Source organism: Neopelma chrysocephalum, unplaced genomic scaffold (genome assembly GCF_003984885.1).
Source record: "Neopelma chrysocephalum unplaced genomic scaffold, ASM398488v2 Primary Assembly neopelma1_24, whole genome shotgun sequence".
Classification (NCBI taxonomy): Eukaryota; Metazoa; Chordata; class Aves; order Passeriformes; family Pipridae; genus Neopelma; species Neopelma chrysocephalum.
Genome location: NW_020897693.1, coordinates 10,995,762 through 11,014,757, shown reverse-complemented (window position 1 = coordinate 11,014,757; position 18,996 = coordinate 10,995,762). Strand labels below are relative to the sequence as shown.

Here is an 18,996-nt window from a genome sequence, read left to right as displayed (position 1 = left end):
AACCCTGACCGGCCTTGGCTGCCAAACCCAGCACCTCTTCAGGCCTGGGCTAGCCCATGCAGAACAGCTCTCTGCCACACTCAGCTGGATCACTTTCCCCCTTCGGTGCTCTTTATTCTGGATGCCAGCTAAATTAGCATGTGCAATAGCTTGGGAGAGGGAAAGGCAGCGAGTACTGAGCCACCCGCAGTATTGAGCACAGTGCCTCATCTTGGGTCTGCGAGTGAAAAGCACACGGGTCAGAGCTCAGGCAAAAATCACAAAGGAGCAGAGGTGAGCAAAGATGGGGTTCCCAACACATTAGCCTTATCCAAAACACTCTTACCCACTCTAAACCCAAGACTGGAAGCCTGAATCCTCTAGTCTTACTTGCTGAGCGGCCGGGCAGCTGTCTGCAGTGCAGGAAAGCCCTTCTCTACGTGCTCACCAGTAGTGAAGCCACGCATGGGGCAGATGAGGATTTGCATACTTTTACACGCTGCCAACAGACTGGAACAGCCTGAGGTGTATGTACTATACAGGTGTTAGCACTAGCTAGGTGCTGGAGGGGACCAGAAAGGCCTAATTCTACCTCTGGAGCACAACACATTATGGAGGTCTTGTGCCAGAAAGAGCTGCCTGGAAAAAAGTCACAGAAGCAACTAACTGGCACCAGCTGAAGTGAACTAGGCTTTTGGATCTCCTCCCCATTGCTTCTTTCCTTCCAGGCATTGCACCTGAGGCCATAAAAAAATCACACAAGAACTAGGCTGAAAGCAAGGCACTCAAGGGAGCACCGAAGACAGGCTTGGACTGGTCGGATTCTTCCATCCTACCAAAACTTGGAGCCAGCAGAGTTTCAGGTGGGCTGGAGGTGACGGGACCATGACAACAACTTGCTGGAGACAAAGAGAAGCTGTCTTGCCCTGAAAGGCAGCTTGTCTTTCCCACCCCAATCACCTTCATGATCTACAGCATGACCTTGGTCTGCAGAGAGCAAATATCAGCACCTTTTCCTCCCTGCCATCCCATCAGCAATCCTTCAGGAGCACCAGCAGTAGCACCCTCTGGAAGGAGAACACAGCCATCAAGATGATTTGTCGAGACCATCAAATAATAATTTACTGTGATTCAATCTGTGGCTTTGTACAGTTGCCGGGGTGGGAGGACGCCAAAGGATGGGGGGATGGGGATAAAAAAAGAAAAAATGTTGTTTGCCGCAGGCTTGGGTGAAGTGCGAGATAGTCCTTGGAGGGCTCATGCTCACCCTGTCCTCTTCCTCCTCCTCTCCCCCTCCCCCATATTCCTCCTCTGAATCCGTTTCCTTCTTCCTTTGCTTCACCTCTGTCCTTGTGCACTGCACAGTGGGAACCTCTCCAAGACACGGTCCAGTCAGCTGAAACCAGAAGAGGACACTCATTAGCACCCATTCACCATCAGAACCATCGGGGCTGTTTCCATTACTCACCCCTCACATTTTGGGATGACCCTGCTAGTGCCCACAGAGAAAAGCAAAAGGCTGCACAGGTCTCAGAGGCCTGAGCCTGGCTCAGCAAAGCATCTGCACATCTGCTGAAGGGAATAAGCTTTGAAGTGATGGGTGAGCCCTGGGCACCCCCCCAGACCTTCTGCCTCTGCCTGAACCTCCTTGTGGGAAGGGGCACTGTTTGGCAAGATCTTCCCCCGTCCTCCAAGGATGATGGGAACCACAAAGTGAATCCAGGGCAAATGCAACCAAACTTCCCTGGCCACACACCCACCCCTTCCCTCCCCAAATCCCAGCATGTCTTTGCCTCGCTTCTCCCTTTGTGCTTTGATGTTCCTCCCTCTCTGCTCTCGGCCACTGCAGCTAGAGTAAGCTGGGATGTCTGGTTTCCAGTTTCTGCCTTAGCAGAAAAAGACTTGGGCAACTCACAGGGCATGCTCTTTTAAGAGAGAGGAATGTTTCCAAGAGACTCCTTCCCTCCCCTTCTTGCCCACACCAGTGCCACCACTGGGCTGTGACAAGGACTAGGCTCCTGGCAGTGTAAGGGAGCAGCAGTGTCTGCCAAGCCCATGCCGTCAGCTGTGAGCCAGAGCAGGAAATGAGCCTTGAGCTCACATCCCCATCCGGAGGAAACGCTCCTGAACATCTGGAGGACCCAAACATCTGGAAAATCTCCCTTAGTAGTGATAAGTGTGCTGGGCACAGCATTTGGCTCGGCCCCCAGATGACCTCACGTGCCTCAGCTGGGAGCAGAGGGGTGGGGTCCTTGGGTGTTTTTTTTGCTCATAGGAAGCAAATGTTGCCAGCATTTTTTGTTTGCTGGGTTTTTTTTGGGAGGTGGGGGGCAGGAGGAAGAGCTCTGCTGTGCTCACGGCCTTTGGCTCAAAAAGCAACAGAGGCAACCACCAGCTGACCACCTCCACCTTCAGGATACCCTCTTAGCACCATCTCTGGATATAATGCACTTCTCTTTAGGACTCCAGAAGTTGTTTAGAGGGGTGAAGGGCCAATCCAGGTGCTTGGGAGTCTCCCCAAAAAACATTAGGGGAATGTTCATGCAGGCTTTTCTCCCACATCCCAGTCCCAGATGCCTTTAGATATAGATCTCATCCCCAATTGCCCCCCTCTCCACTTCTGCCATGGAAAAAGTTGGTTCCACAGACAGATATTCCCAGGCCTTTGGCTTAAGACCAGCCAGCATATGCAGGGACAACAACAGGAGCTCTCCCTGATTGCTATCCAGCAGGATTGCAATGATTTAAATAAACTCATCATAAAAAAAAATAACAAGGAAAGAAAAAGAAGAAAAAGAGGCAAGTGAACATAAACAATCTGAAAAACGCTGTTTCTGGCTCCAGCACACACAATTTATAAAAGCAAAACAGCCCCCTTATGGCTAATTCTCAACATTGCATCAGTTGCAAATATCCCAGGGGAAACATCTAATGGGGAAAACTCTTCTGAGGAACACAGGACTTTCACAGCAAGACAGGTCTGCTCTACAGCTTTAGGATGAGGCAATTTACATGAGTGCATTAGAAGGCAATGCACCCACCCAGCTCTTCATCTGAACTCTTCTAGAGCCAGTCTGGTGAGCAGGCATTGAGCTGTACAGCTTCAACACCAGCTTAACTTCTCTTTCAGAGCAGCAACATGGGAACAAGCTTTCTTGGGGAAAGCACAAAAAAACACACTTTTTAAAAAAAATTCAGTTCTATAGAATCTTGTTGTACAAAATGGGGGGGAAATAAACAACGCCTTCCTTTCCCCCTTTTCCCCAGGAAAGTGGGAATTTTGACTATTGCTATTTCAATGAAAAGGTGTTTCATTCAAAAAGTATCTGCTGCTGAAATTGTTTCTGCTGCATTTGTTTGCAGAGGAGTCCATCTGTGGTCACCACCTGCCCTGCTTCCGACGTATCTCCATGGCACTCCATTGCCTGCTACCGATATAACCCCACTGCACCACATCTCTTGCTTCCACAACTCACCATAGTCACGATACCACACATTTACAGTTCATGCAGCCAGGGCCACTCTCATCTGGGGGATTCAGCTTGCGCAGTTTATGCTGACGGATTTCCCGCACCAAGGTGTAGAAGGCATCCTCAACGCCCTGGGGAAAAAAGCATCACTCCAAGCAGCTGCCTGCTTTGAGAGGGGACAGTGGAGAGAAGAAAGGGTTCTGCTCCCCAGCAAGGTGTTCCTAGCCCTGTCTTCCAGCAGTGCAAATTGCAGAGCTAAAGGTAGAAAACCAAGCTGGGGAAACTTAACAAGGACCTTAGTGTGGCCCTCGAACAGAGAGCAATATTGAATGAGCAACCACGAGGCCAAAGAGCTCTCAAGTCCCTGGGTTTCATCAGCTTTCAGCAGTCTGAATGAGGTCTACCACCAAGAGAAAAGCCACCACTGGACCACTGAAGGTGTCAGCTGTTCCATTTCCACCCTTGTGCTCTGGGAGCCCCATGTGGTCCTTCCAGCACTGGTATATTCTGCCTGTACATCTGCCAAAATAGACCACGGACGAGGTTAGCCAAGGCCCCTGAGCCTAGCTGACCTGCAGTGACTATGGGGGTTATTCTAGAGCCTGGGAGAAAGCCCTTAGAAAGTATCACTGCTGCCAGAGCATGAATTATGCATTTCTCCAGGTTGGAGGCTCAAGCCCAGACTGGGGAGAGAACATCCTGATAAAGCACTTAGCCTTGAAGAAGCAACTAACCCCAGCCCTTGCACCCATCTGTCTGCAAGCTGGTGTCTGCCTGTTCCTGTCACTCCAGGGCAGCAATGGAGAAAAGAAAACAAGAAGAACATTTATTTTAAAACCCTCCTCCTACCTGTCTGGTTTTGGCAGACGTTTCTATGTAGGGGATCCCGTAACTCCGGGCCAGGTCCTGCGCTTGCCGAGTCTCCACTGTCCGGGCTGGTAAGTCACATTTATTCCCCACCAGCACCATAGGAACATCATCTGAGTCTTTCACCCTCTTGATCTGCTCCCTGAAACAGGAAGAAGTGACAAAGTGAAGGGAGAAAAGGCATCGGGGTAGCTCCAGAACACTCCCCACCAGCTTCTTTGTCAAGAATCAACAGCTACTCCTCACTCCTGTCAAGTGCTTTGTGCTGGGCTTTCAGGAAAATGTAAATTACTATGGCACACAAGTGAATAAAAAGCAAAATAGCTAGGGCACTTTTGGAAATGAAAACTAAACATACTTCTGCTCTTTAACTGCAATTATTTACAAAACAACTTGAATTATGACAATCTATATTAAGAAATGACCTTAAGATAGTTTAAGCTAAATAAAAATGAATTCTTGAGCAGTTACCTGTACTACTTCCAACATTTTAGAACGAGTAATCTCCCCAAAATGGGGATAAAAACAATAAAAAAATCAACTGCAACCAGAATTTGCTGAGCTGATAGAGCAGCTTTTGGCAGCTGTAACCTTTTCTGCAGATGCACAGGCAGTATTTTCTCCCTCTCAGTTTAGTTCAGGTCATTCAAAGTTGAGAAACCTATTGGGAACTAAAAAAACTGTAATGCTCACTTCTTCATTCCAACCTTGGATCTAAAACTAGGTGGGCGAGGATGAGATCTACCACTTCTAAAACTCTTAAAGTCCATTATGACCACAAACAATCCATCCAATTCCCTTCTGATAGATAATAACTTCCTTTGCTTAATAAATCATTTAACTTTAGCTTTTTTTTTTGCTCATGCATCAAGAACATTTAACATGGTTTTATTTAACTAATAAAAGCATTATTTAAAATGCCAATTTCTGCATTTTAATTTAATGCAAATTTCCATCCAAAGGCAGCTGGACATATATCACACACAAAAGAATCAATTATCTTTTTTTAATGAAGTAGAACATAGAAATGAAGCCTAACTATATGCATGATATGCCATAAAGCCATCTAAATGTTCCATGTAACATCCTGATCAGCAAATGCAAGTACTAAATTTAGTGCACAGGCTACACTTAGCTGAAAAGAGATATCTTCAAATGGTTACTAACCAGGGAGAGCCAGCATTTCTCTGGGGAATATTCTTTAAAAGTGCAAACACAAAGAGCAGAGGCTAAAGGAGATGAAAGCCAGTGATTTACATCACGATCATGATGACTTGAAATAGTGCCATCCTGCAAGCAACGGCACAGGCACCAGCCCCAGCACAAGGATGAATGTTGCTTAATCCCTCAGGTGCTTTAGGAAAATCCCATCCTTTGTCCTCCAGTTCAGCTAAAACAAGCCAAATTAGTCCACCTGTGCAGCTATTACACTGAACAGCCTGCTTGCTGAGACTGAAACAGCTCAGAGCAGCACTTCTGGACTGTGGAGCAAGGAAGGGCTGTGCCTGTGCTTGGAACAACAGGATTACTGGAACGGCAGTTTATGGTGGGGGACTGGGGTACACAGTCCCTTGGTGGGCAGTGCACAGAGCAGGGACAGGCAGAGCCATCTCTTGCATCCTCTGCAAGTGCTTCCCATCACAGCCAAGCCTCAGAAAAAGGCACAAGGCAGAGCGATCCCTCCCTAAGCATCAGGATAAACAGGAAAGATTCCTGCTGTGTTTGTATCACCTCCTTGGCTCTCCAGCTCTGCAGGGGTGATGTCAGCAAGGAGAAGTGGGATGAGTTACTCAGGTGCTGCCAAAGCAGGACCATGTCAGGATGAGGTCCCTGCTTTGTCACTGCTTTCCTGTACATTGTCTTGGGCAAATCACCTCGCTGGGGTCCTGATTCCCCTCCTACTCAGTCTTTGCCCTGGTTGAAACCAAGCTCCAAAGGGGCAGGACTGCTTTTCCCTGGATGTGTGCAGCTGGCAGACTACAGCCTCATCACAACAGCAGACAGCAGGGCAAGCAGCCCTCCCTGCCCTTCTCAGCCTCCTCTCCCAGCTCCAGGGCCCAGCTGAAGTCCCTGAGATCGATTGCGCTAACCAAGCAATTCCACTAATTAGGGAGGGAAAGGAGGGGGTCATACAGGATCAGCTCTCTCTTTAGTCACCATAAACACTTAAACATTACATTACCGAGTCCCCAAAGGCCACAAGCAATCCCTTCGGATGGGCTTTATTGGAGTCACTGACATTAGCCGTCTGCTCCGTCTCTTCCCTGGGGAATGGCCACTTGAGCTAATTGTCTTTGCTGGCAGCCAGTGCTTCCACCACTGGGCCTGATCTAAAAGGGTGGGCAGGAGGGTGCAGAGGCAAGGCCTCCCCTTTGCACAGGGCAAGAGGGAAAGGGCCCTTCCCAGGATACCGACCTGTACTGGTGAATATCTTCAAAGGACTTGGTGTTGTTGATGGCAAAGACACACAGGAATCCTTCCCCCGTTCTCATGTACTGGTCTCTCATGGCACTGTACTCCTCTTGCCCTGCAGTGTCCAAGATGTCTAACAAGCAGGTCTCTCCATCGATGACTACTTGCTTTCTGTAGGAATCCTGAAGGCCACAAGAGGGAAAAAAGGGAGGAGGATGCATTAAGAGAGGGCTTGGGTCCGGCTAAACAAAGGGATGCAGCAAGTGCATCGCTGGGAAGATGCCAGGTCATGCTCGGCCTGCGTTTAGCTTCCATTAAAGAGACAACTCAATCTGTTTCAAAAATGGGAGGAAAAGGAAAAATAATTTAAAAAAACCCCACCACAACAACAAAAAAAACGAAAAAAAAAAAAAGGAAAAAGGGAGTAGCTAAGCAGGTTTCTCCTGGTCTGTTTGAGCCACAGAGAAGACAGCTCCTGGCTTGCTCTCCCCATTCCCAGCCCTGCCTCTGGCAGACCAGGCGCAGCTTCATCTCTACCACACTGCAACCCTCGGCAACTATTTCCTAAGCATTATTTAGTCCCAGTTCTAATCCCTTGTGCTGCCACCCTGCCTGGGTGCTGGAAGGGGACACTCAGGAGAGGAGGCTCCAGCCAGCCAGGGCTTCCAGCCACCATCTGTAATCTGCAGGACTAGAAGGTGTTTAAAATGACCTGGAAATCCAGTGCCTCTGATGCATCTCAGATCAGGCACTGGAGGCAATATGCCACCAGTAAGGTTGCAGACTGGGTTTGATAGTAAACCTCTTCCTTAAACATGAGAAAAAAAATAAAATAAAATCATGCTGTGAGCCGGGTGTTTCCCACAACCAGTCTGTGCCCAGAGGGCTCCAGGAGAGGCAAGAACTATCCAGGCAGGTCCTTTCAAGTTGGGGGTTTTCCCTGCAGCAGAGGCAATCACAACTTATCACAGATGTGAGGAGGCCTGGAAATCACCTAGGGCGTCCCTCCAAAGGTTTCATTTTGAAGGCAGGCTCCTCAAAGCACTGCTCCTTCCCACCGTGCCTCTCCCCGTGCTCAGTCCCGCTGGCAGGGATGCTGCTGGGGCAGCCCCTGCATGGAGGACAGCCTCCTCCCTCTCTAACAGCCATTCCCTGTGGACAGTGCAGCATCCTCAACCCCCAGCAAGAGAAGGAAACCAAAATGAAAGATATGAAAAAGGTGCAAGTCAGCGGTATGACCACAACAGTGCTTTGCAACCACTCGCAGAGGCTACGGCTGCAGTTTAAAATTAATTCAAATGTCGGCTGCTCTTCCAGTGACCACAACAATGTTATCAGATGAGCTTTGCAGGTCTGCAGACAAACAGCCGACACAGCAAAGGTCACAACAGGACCAGCAGCAGCACAGGAAGGGAATGGGGCCAACACAGCCTCCATCCTTTGGTTCATTACTAAACAACATCATTTGCTGGGACTAATTAAAGTCTTTCCTCACCTTGCAGAGAGGGCTGTGAAATCAGAGATGAGATCTGCTCTGCCACGACCTTCTCAGCTGTGCCTTCCCAAAAAGTGGACTGCTGACCCATCGAGAATAAACACTGAGTGATGGGCTGGCTTCCAGCCAACCACTCTGAAGGCAACTGGCAGGCCGCCCTGCAGGAATGTGCTCCCATTTCTAATCAATAATGTATCTGGAGCCTCCTTGATGCAAGGGGACCCTAGTGCCTGCTCTGCCCAGCAAAGCATCCTCCCACCCCTGCACCTTGGCTTGCGTACAGAGGACCAGCCTCTTGGCACACGTGTTCACAATTAATTGCCGAGTCCCCAGCTACAGGAGGTCTCTCAAGCATACAGCATGCAGACGGAGGAGAGATCCCACACCTCAGCTCAGGTCATCAACAGGCTGCCCGTGAGGCCAGCCAGCTTGCTTACAAGGCAAAAGCATAACTGCCTTGCAGTGGATGCTTTGCTTCCTGCAAAGGAAGGGGACAAGCTCTCCCCATCACTGCTTTGTGTACAGCTTCATCCAAACCCTGCCTCAGGATGGCAGTTCAGCCACATTGCCAGGTGACCTGGCTGCCACTGCAGGGGTAGCTGCCACCAGCCTACATCAGCACCCTGCCTCAATGCTCCTCTGCAGCCTCCCATATCCTACTCTACCTTCATGCAGAGGGGAAAGCAGCCAGACGCAGCTGTGAAGTGCCAGGCAGCAGAAACAACATCTGTCTGGCGTTCAGACTCAGGATCCCAGGCAGATGCTGGGAGCGTACCGGATGTGCTGGGGGTCCAGGCCAAGATGTCCACTTGTCAAACGCTACAGTCAGGATATGATCAGAGGCTTGGGAAGCCCACTACTAGCCAGCTGCTAGAAGCTGGAAGATGAACCAAAGAATTTCTCAACACAGTGAAATTCTTTACTCCATCCCCGCTTATTCACCATGGGACAATGCCAGTAGCATACATTTCCTTGGAGCCCTGGCCCTCCTGTTCCCAAAATAAAGGTCTTAAGGTTTCTCAGCAGTAAAAGAGTAGGCATGCGAGCGTGTGCTGTCGTGGGTTGGACAGTGTGGAGTTACAGAGCCAAATGTTTGCAATAGTGAGTCAGAAGGGCAGGAGGGGAGCAGGCATCCAGTCAGGGTCTCTGCCCCAGACAGGGGACAAAACCCTCCTGCCCTGGGGAGCATCTTCTCGGTGCACCTTGACCCACTCACAACCGCCCTTTGCAGCACAGCCTGAGCTCAGTCCATTTGGGTGATAGGCAATGCCTTTGCTCCATGCACTTTTTTGCCCTCTTCTATCCTGCTCGTTTCAGCATTGCTGTGCTGCTTGTTAGCTGGCTGAACAGTCACAGTCAGCTCCTGGGCACGATCCAAAGCAGCTTAGTCACAGGAGGGTGGTTTGTTGGTCACATTTGGATGGCTGGCAGGTAGCTCTCTGTGCGTCCTAAATCCCCATAAAATGAAGCATAATTAAAAGAAGTCTCCTAAAATGTATGAGAAGATGGCTGGGGTAGCAGGGGAAGGGAGGTATAACCAAGGGAGCTGCAAAGGCATCAGGGTTGGTGGGACCTGCAGGTGGAAAAGCACCAGGGGTGAGAGGGCTAAAGAGCTTTTGGAAGAGGAGAACAGAATGGGGCCGGAGGGAACAGGGGAGGAGAGAGCAGGCATCTCCCGGGGCACTGCAGGAGTGGGTAGGGTGAGGAGGGTGTGCTGGGAAATGCCATGCAAGGTTTACATTCCCCACTGCCTGTTTACATGGAGAAAATTCCCTGCAGGGTACATACAAGGGGCAGGCAGCTGGAGACAAAAAACACAGGATGCCAAAACCCAACACATCACTGGGTGAGAGCTGCCTCTGCCCACCTAAGGTCCAAGAGAGGACTCATCCATGCAGATGTCTCCCCAGAGAGGCTGCTCTCCATCAGCAGCTCTTTTGCTGAAAACAATGTGGAATGGGTTTCTAAGAAAAGTATACAAAGCTACTGGGGACGAGCACATGAGGGGAGAGGAGATGGAGAACAAGGCAACTGCATCCATAAGCAAGGAGACTCAGGAGCCCTTAAATTAAATTCCAGTCTCTGCCATGGACTTTCTAGGTGACCTTGGCCAAATGACATAATAGCATGTGCTTTTTAAGTGCTTGCTCTCCTTCTCTTCTGTAGGATTGTAAGACTATTTCAGCCTTTCTACCAAGCCTTGTCTTGCTTGTTTATTTAAGTTGTAAGCTCTTCAGGGTGGGGACTACACATACAACACCTACCAGAATAGATTTCTGGTCCCAGCTGGGGCCTTTAGCCATTATGATAATAATAACTGCAGCAACCACAGCTGTATTTATACGCATCTGGCAGAGAATTCTTTAGGACTGCAGACAGGGAGGTCATTGTCCAAGAGGCATGACAGAGCTGCAATTTGCCTTCCCAGGATGGACTTACTCCTCGTGCAGAGCAGCAGCTGCTACCCACATCTCCCCTAACAAAGGTGTAAGTCACACAGAGGCTAATTAACATGCCACTAGCTACAGTGATAGCAGACAGAGAATGGAATATGTTTTTAAAAAGTAAAAAAAAAAGAATAGTGTAATGGATATTGAAGACCACATCCCCCTCTACCCCCATACAGCCTGTGAAGACCACAGGGTCCCTGCCTGCTTCTTCAGGAAGTTTGCTGAGCTAGGCAGGTCAGTGCTACCGTCCACATTGACTGCAAAACCCACACATCAACCTCTAACTCCTGGCGATGAAGCAGAGGCAGCACTCTGTGAACCACAACAGTTCAGCTGCTTGGCACGTCTCACTCAAACTGCAGGACATACATAATACAATCAAGCTCTGATAAAATCCATTTCATCAGTAAATCTCAAAATATCCTGCAGAAAAAGTCAATATATTTACTCTGATTTCGCAGGAGGAGAAATGGAAGCACAGGCACAAAATGGCTCTTCAATCCCAAACCTTTAATCCCTCCCTATGCTGTCATCTCATCAGAAAAGAGGACTTTTGTGCTGCCTCTCAGCACCTGCCCAGCTCTGCCTGCTTCTGCTGCCTCCTGTGTCATCTCTCTTCAGCAGACATCACTATCCTTCTGCAGGAGACACAAGTCGGTCACTGTGACCTCTGAACACACACGTAGCGACTCAGAATAGCTCTGCAGAGCAGAGGAACCTTCCTAATCAAGTTCAGACCTGAGACCAAACTGAGTATGCTCTGGGTTGGAGACAAGGTGGAGAACAGCAAGAGGAAAACATGCAGACAAGACAGACCCCGTGCCCAAAGCCACTTACCTCTATTGTGGGGTCATACTCATCAACAAAATGGTTCTGAATGAGCTGTATCGTCAAAGCACTCTTCCCAACACCACCTGCTCCCACCACCACCAGCTTGTATTCAGTCATCTTCCAGCTGACCCCAGCTCAGGACTTCCAGGAGCACCACCACCTGCAAGGAGAAACACGGTCACCATGTTAGGAGAGGTTACTTTAACATGGGCAAAATAATCCATCAAACTGAATACAAAACTATGTTTATCCTGTGGCATGTTGCAATCCTTCAGCCTGACAGTCTGAATGCAAACTTCACAGATTCCCTGAGCAAACTTCAAGAGGTGTTACTGAGAAGACAGAGATACATGCTGTGTAAATCAACCCCTAAAGTAATTGATTTAAGAGGTCTGGTTTTGCCGAAGTGCTCAGTGTTGTCCCTGATTTACCTTACCTCAAGATGACAATCATTTGATAGATCTGAAACCCTTGGCCAATGAGGTTGGGATATCAATTCCCACAGGAGCAGGGAAAAACATCCAGCCCCACCCAAATATGCTGTTACTGCCATGTCTTCAACCCTCAAGGCTGCATTAAACCTCAAACCACATGGCAGGTTTGAGACAGTGGCACATCCATACCCTCTGCCCATCCTCCAGCTAACAGTGCCTCCCACTGTGCTGGCCATCAGAGAGGGAGGCCGGCAGAAGGAGCACCCCTGCTCCCGAGAGATGAAGTTAGCATGCCCAACAGGGAATAAAGAGCTGCTGCCATGAAAAGCTCTAACTGAGAAATGATGACTAGGGCCAGGATGAGCAAACTACACTTCTGCAGTACTGTGTACTTGCCACGGCCCGCCAGCAGGAGAAAATTCACATCCTCCCAGCTCCTCCCTTAAACTTCTGCTCCAAGCCCACTGAGAAAGAGGAACTATTGCAGGAAGATTACAAAACTTCAAAGGTTTAAATAGAAATCCATCCTCATTGGACTGCAGGCCCTGCCCTCTGAAAGTCACTCCAGGGTCCAACACTCATTCTCAGCTGCCATCTGCAAGCTCTGGGGAAGGCACCCAAAACGCAGCAGGTAGCAGGAAGACAAGCTCTCACTTCCCCATGACAGTCAGCCTTCAATGCTGCCTGCAACGCTACTGCACGTGGATTAGAACACGCTCCTTGCTCCCACCCCAGACAGTTAAATCACTCAATCCTCCCAAGGCTTGCCAGCCGTGCTCCCAAAACTCTGGAAGCTGGTATGAACTGTGCTGGACACGGTCACTCTAGACCCAGACTGCATTTAATGCATTTGCTAACGCAGCAGAAATCTAATGGCAAGGAGGCCAGAACTTTTTGCCTTCAATCCCCACCTGACTGCAACTTTAAACCACTCCATCACCCACTCGAGCTGGGAGCAGTCAGACACAAACACCTCTTCCCGAAGCCCGTTTCTGAGCCACTGTCTCGGTAGTCGGAAGGCAAACAAAGCTCACGCCCTTCTCAGCACCCAGGATCCTAAAGAGAGGCAAAGGAGGGGGTGCCAAGGAGCAACCAAATAACAAACACGATGCCACCCTAACCCTACCCAGGACCTCTGGTTGCTGTGCTGCTCTTCACTGCTGGAGAAGCAGTAAACACCATGGAAAAGTGGTGATGGGAGGGGGAAAATGAAGTGCAAATAATGTCATACCCTAGGTGCCTACCCAAATGTGCCACTTTTTCCTGGGAAAGTCTGATGTGCCTCTGTACTGGCAGCCAAGAAAGAGATGCAGACTGAAAACAAGACTACAGGAAAGAACTTAAGCGCATACATTGCTCTGCTCCATTAATGCATACCCTCACGTCTATGACCTTCTCACATACTCTGCTTCTCAGGGACAAGAGAGATGCCCACCCCAGGCTTCTTATCTCTCTGGGCAGAGACAATTATCATGAGGGACAGTGACAGGATGAAACCGGGACTGAGGAACAAATGCTGACTGACCATCTCCAGCAACACTGCTGGCCAGGAGGGGATCGCTCCTGTAGCAAACAGCTTCACAGCTGAACACAGAGGGGTCTTGAGGGTCTGAAGAAACTCTGCAACCAGCTCCCATCTTTCATTACAGAGCAGGGAGATCTGCAACCCCCAGCAAAACACATGGTGGCTGTAAATAAATGCAGTGGCTACAATGGACCTTGCTCTGTATCTGATGCTGATGATGAAGCAGGACTACACAACTGCCCAGGCCTACAGGACTTGCTATAAGGCAGTGAGAAAAGCCTTGACTCAATATAGGGAGGAGAAGACATGAGTTCTCAAGGAGGAGGTCCTCCCTCAAGACCAGCACAGTGGAAGGCACTGCCTATCCCTTCAGAAGACCCCTAGCCCACACAGCCACACCAGCTTTCTGGTCTACACTGCAGGAGGAGGTGGGGGCCACGTGGTCACCCACGTCAGCTTAAGGGTCTTACCCTGCTCAGGACCACAGCTGAGCTCCACTGCACAGCAGAGGGGCAGCTGCACACCAGCAAGCCCTGCACATCACCACCTTAGCCCAGAGCTTTTAGATCTGGCTCCATCACAGAAACACAGACCCATGTCTTCCTGCTCCACACCCACCCAAGAGGCAGGGAAAATGAGAGGGGCAAAGGACCTATTGCTAACGCATTACTCATGGCCAGCACACAGACAATTTACATACAAGAACTCTGTAGCAGTTGGTGTTTGCTCACACCATACCTAGAAGGTGCCAGTCTCAGCTAACTCTTCACTGCTCTGCATGCCATCCCTGCCCCAACAATGGCAGAAGAGATTCTGCAGCTTGCAGAGGATAGCAAGTCCAGCCTACCCACCTGTTTCCTACCATTGCTGCAAAACATGTCCTAATGCAGAGCAAGAGCGTGGAGAATGAGGGACAGCTCTGGGCATGAGAGCTGCCCAAATTAACGTGTGCTAAAATCAATGTTCAGATGAGCTCACTTCCTTTCCCAAAGGATCCACAATGCAAGCTCCTCACAGGCAGCATGCAGACCCAACTGCACAGCAGAACATGTGTGAATGCCACAAAAGAAGCAACCTGGCCAAAGGCTGTAAGGAAAGCAGAAATTTCCATATGGCCAAACTCTGCTAAGATTGGGCAGCCAATCTTATCCTTAAGTTGACCTTACCAACACCATCTCATAGCTCCCCATCACATTTTTTACTCCTCAACATGGGAAGAGCAAGGCTTCTCATCGATGCACACATGGTTTCAACAAAGGCGTGGCTGTTCCTCAATGCCACATGAACATCACCACCCCCACCACAGGGGCTGGTTCATGGAACAGCCATCCCAAAGACAATGTCTGGCTTCCTAAAAACCAGAAGCAGAGAAGAGAGCATGGTGTTCCTGTCAGAGCAACTGTAACAAACACCCCAAATTCTCATGCTGGGGACACACCAGATGGACGTTGACAGACTGGTTGTGAAAGCTTCTCCTGATGTGAGGATTTCCAGTTTCTATTACTCAGCAGCTAAGACAGAGCCCACACAGAGCTGACCACAAAATAACAGAGGGAAACACAAAAGCACAGCCTCCCAGTTCCACACAGAGCAGGAACAGAGCCTCTTCCATCTTCTGCAGCTTCTTCCATTCTTCGGCAGATCTGAAAGGTCTGATCCAGGTCACCACCTAGTGTTTCCCCTGCCTATCCAAATTTATCACCTCTGCAGTACTCAGTTACTGCACACCCCAAAAGCCGCAAAGGGCTGTCAAGCAACAGCTGAGTGAGATGGCAAGGAGGAGAGCCACTCAGGAGCACCATCTGGGAAGAGGAGATCTGGAATTCGCGTGCCAAGCAAACAGCCCCAGCGTGGAGCCGGAGCTGTCGCTGCTGTATTTCCTGACCTCGTGGATTTTCTCCTGTAGTGAGAGGGCTCCTGGCTCCCATTCAAAGCTGTCTAGGAAAGACTCGCCGAGTGCTTCCGCCTGGCAGCAGCAGCTGCTCCCAGCCCAGTAGCCAGGGCCACACAGCTCCAGCAAACAAGAAACATCTGCCAGCCTTGTGCAGGAACCGGGGAGAGCAAGCAGCCAACCCTGGTGGACACCAGCATCCTACCTTTGTCTTGCAGGGAAGGGATGAAGATGTGGGTGAGGGCAGAAGGCACATCATCTCCCCTGCCTGCGCATGCTGGGAAGCAGCATGGAGGCCTTGCCCACAGAAACAAGGACCAAGATTCTCGGCACAAGCTTTTACTGAGGTAAGACCTAAAGCAGGTCTAGGCATCAAGGCTACAGGTGTTACCCAGAGATGCAGCTGTGTCCTGCAAAAAACAATCTGATCTTCATGGTTCCTATGTTCCAGCACAGAGAAGTGGTTTGGGGAACCTGACTGTGAAGCCTCCAGAAACTTACTCACCAGAGGTGAGGAACTCGAGGGGCTTGACCCCATCAGTACATCACATCACACCACCACAGTTTCAACAAAAGCTCAGGCGTCAAGTGAAAGGGATATGCAGTGGTTTTCCAGCACATTCACCACGAAGGAGGCTCTGACACTCCTTCCACAGAATAACTGAAGGAGCTTTCTTTGTGTCCTCTGTTTCCTCCCATCACCTTGTATCTCTCCCAGGACAGACACCAAGCCAACTAAACAAGTCAAGAGATAGATTTTTGTGCAGCACTGCCATACTGAGGCCAGTCATGGCAGAAGTTTTACAATTGTTCATTATTGAACATTTACCCTCTACCTGTCCACTGGGAGTCTCTGCATTTAAAGGCACTGAAAGTCAGTTTCAATTCTGCAAATCTCTTTGGGCACATCTCAGACCAGGCACCCTTTCCTCAACAGCACGGTCCAGAGGAACCCAGGAGCCCTATGACCACAAATGTCACAGCATTTGATTTTATTTCCCTTCAGCAGAGATGCCCTGCAGGCAGAAATGGTCTGCAATCCTCTAGGAGAACAACACTCATCTCAGCCTTTTACCAGTAGTCGATTCCGGCCACGATCCTACTCAGTGATTTCTGAGCATTGGAAAAGCAAACCTTGTTGGCTCATTACGTTGACTGTCCAGGTTCCTCGGTTTGCTCATGTATAAGACCGTCATCAGCATCACAAAACACAGCCTCTGGAGGGACTGAAGGAACCTCTGCAGTGGTCTGAAATGCCACCTTTTATTTTTACTCTAGGATCAGAATGCAGATGTTCTCATTGACCTGCCCAGCCTGACAGAAATTATGTAAAAGAGGCTGGCATGCTGATACTCTTACAAATCTGCCTATCCAATGCTTCATTTTAATTTACTTGTTGCTTTTTAAGTTAACAAGTGGGCTGTAAATCTAATCCACTGTGCTGCTTGTTGGCTTGCTGGCTGTGTACCTGCAAAATCAGACATTGCACCTCACAGATGAAAAAAGAGCAAGGGATGCCAAAGAGGGAATAAAAGTTGCAAATGCTGGCGCTGCTTTGCAGAAACGACTTGGAGATAATAAATGTCTTCTACTATGGGAAAAAAAGAAAAAAAAAGGCAAAAGGAACAGAATGGCTTCTTCTACCCTCTGCTAGCTCTTCAAGATCTAAAGGAGAAGACAGCCTGTCCCAAGAGACTGAGCACAAAAATATTGCTGCAGAAGAAAATAAAAAAGAAAAGAGGTAAGGAATGACATAATGTAGGAGGCTCAAAATACAGATGCACATTCAAGGAGAAACCTGTGAGGAAGAACAGCAGAAAGCTGCAGGTAGGTTCAAGGCATAGGCAGGTCTAGAAGAGAGGGATTGCTGCTCTGTAGCAGCCATAAACATGTCCCAGCAGCAAGGTATAAGCCATGGCTTTGCACAAGGTCTTGAACAGGCACAGACTGGTCACTGCAGCAGGCCCAGCCCTTGCAGTTTCCAGCTGAAGCACCTGTGGCAACACAACCCCTCTGCCAGAGACTACACAACCACAAACAGCTTGTGAAGATACAGAAGGACAAAGGAAAACAAGATAGTACCATCCTCACCAGAGCTGCTACCTCTTCTCTGTTCCCTGGCTCCTGCTTCAGCTGTCAGATAGTTGACTAAAAGACAAAGCTGTGCAGTCACTGCTTGTTGGCAGTTAATGAGTGCAACTACACTGTTCTTGTTTTCCCTCTCAAATAATAAATATTCTTAATAAAGTTCTGTGTTGCCAGCTTATTCCAAGAAAAACAACCGGTAGAGGTAGCTATACCTAAACTACTCAAACCAGCAAACAACCTAAACAAGTCAGTAATGCAACAAGCCCATAGAACAAACCAGCTACCCAAGAGCCTCCCTCTGGATAAAGGAATTGCCCACCCACCCCACTCCCTCCAGCCAATAGAGGCCAGCAAAATCATTACACTCCAAAGAAAGATGAGCAGGCCCCTTATCTCAGGAGCTTATAAATCAGGACTGCTCATGCCCACATCTCCGGCATCATGCATGTGCCATGAGGAGCAGCGTGAAGTTAGGAAACTCTGGCAAGTACTGGGCTATGCTTGGAAATCATAGTGGAATCTTCACCTCCCACCATCACCTCCCATCTCCCTGATAACAAGTTGCTCATCCCACCATACTCTCTGCAGAAGAACCGCTCTTTCAAGCTAACTTCCACAGAGAGAAAGCTGTTACTCACTGCCAGTCCATGAAAAGGGTGAAAGAAACATGATACATCCCACATCACTGCTGAACGCAGACCCTTCAAAAAAATCACAAGCAGATGGGAGAGACCACCTCTGCTAGCACCCAAGTCACTTGCTGAAAACACCAGTTATCTGCAACTGGCAGGGCCAGTGATGTGAAAAAAAAATAAAAAACTAAAATCAAAGATGATTTTTAAATTATGCCTGTGATTTATGATCTAATACTTAAGTGCTCTTTGAGACTCCAGATGAGCAAGAGTAGCCTGCTTAAGGAAAAAAGAGACTGGAGCTGTGTCTGAAATTTGGTAAAGATGGATGCACGAAGGCATGAACATGCCACAAAGCAGGCCAGGACAACAGGGGACAATTAAATAAAAAAAGAACTCTTATCTTGCAGTCAGGACTTAGGACCTAGTGTTGAATCTACCAACACACGTGGGGAAGCAGTGTGGGGGAGGAAAAGCTCTCACTGTCGAGATGCAGAAGGCTGCAAACTGCCAGGGCTCCTCTGCTTTCATCTCCTCTCCAGCCTCCTTGGGCCAATCAGGTGGTTCAGAGGCAGATGCTTCCCAGCCTTGGCTGGCAGCCCTCCACCCTGCCCTGGAAAGAAGACTTCTCCCAGGCCTCCCAGCCTTTTTCAGAAAAACAAATGATAAAACAGAGAGGCCAAGGTGCAGCTGAAGAGAATATGTAGCTGTTAACTTTCCTTTACATTAAAATCCCACCTATAAACATTAATGGGATGGGTGAAAGGCAGCATGATGTATCTTGAGTATATAAAGAGATGGACAGGTAACCAGGAAATTTTAAAACACGACCCACAATATAGATGACAGTAACTGTTAACTGTTAAAACACGTGGTACACAACCACAAACCCAAGCTCTGAGCAATCTCTTGGCTTGCTAGT

The 18,996-nt window shown here is 49.0% G+C and overlaps 1 protein-coding gene across 1 annotated transcript in view; it reads right to left on the bottom strand.

Annotated features, from left to right (window-relative positions):
* Positions 1-1,075: 1,075 nt before the first annotated feature.
* HRAS (HRas proto-oncogene, GTPase) overlaps positions 1,076-18,996 on the bottom strand; it is a 41,082-nt gene continuing 23,161 nt past the window's right edge. The window contains exons 2-6 of the mRNA XM_027703468.1: positions 11,511-11,664; positions 6,732-6,910; positions 4,299-4,458; positions 3,456-3,580; positions 1,076-1,375 (exon numbers count right to left, since the gene is read on the bottom strand). Of these exons, the coding sequence (XP_027559269.1) occupies positions 3,461-3,580; positions 4,299-4,458; positions 6,732-6,910; positions 11,511-11,621 (570 nt within the window). The 5' untranslated portion in view covers positions 11,622-11,664 and the 3' untranslated portion in view covers positions 1,076-1,375; positions 3,456-3,460. The remainder of the gene's footprint in view (positions 1,376-3,455; positions 3,581-4,298; positions 4,459-6,731; positions 6,911-11,510; positions 11,665-18,996) is intronic.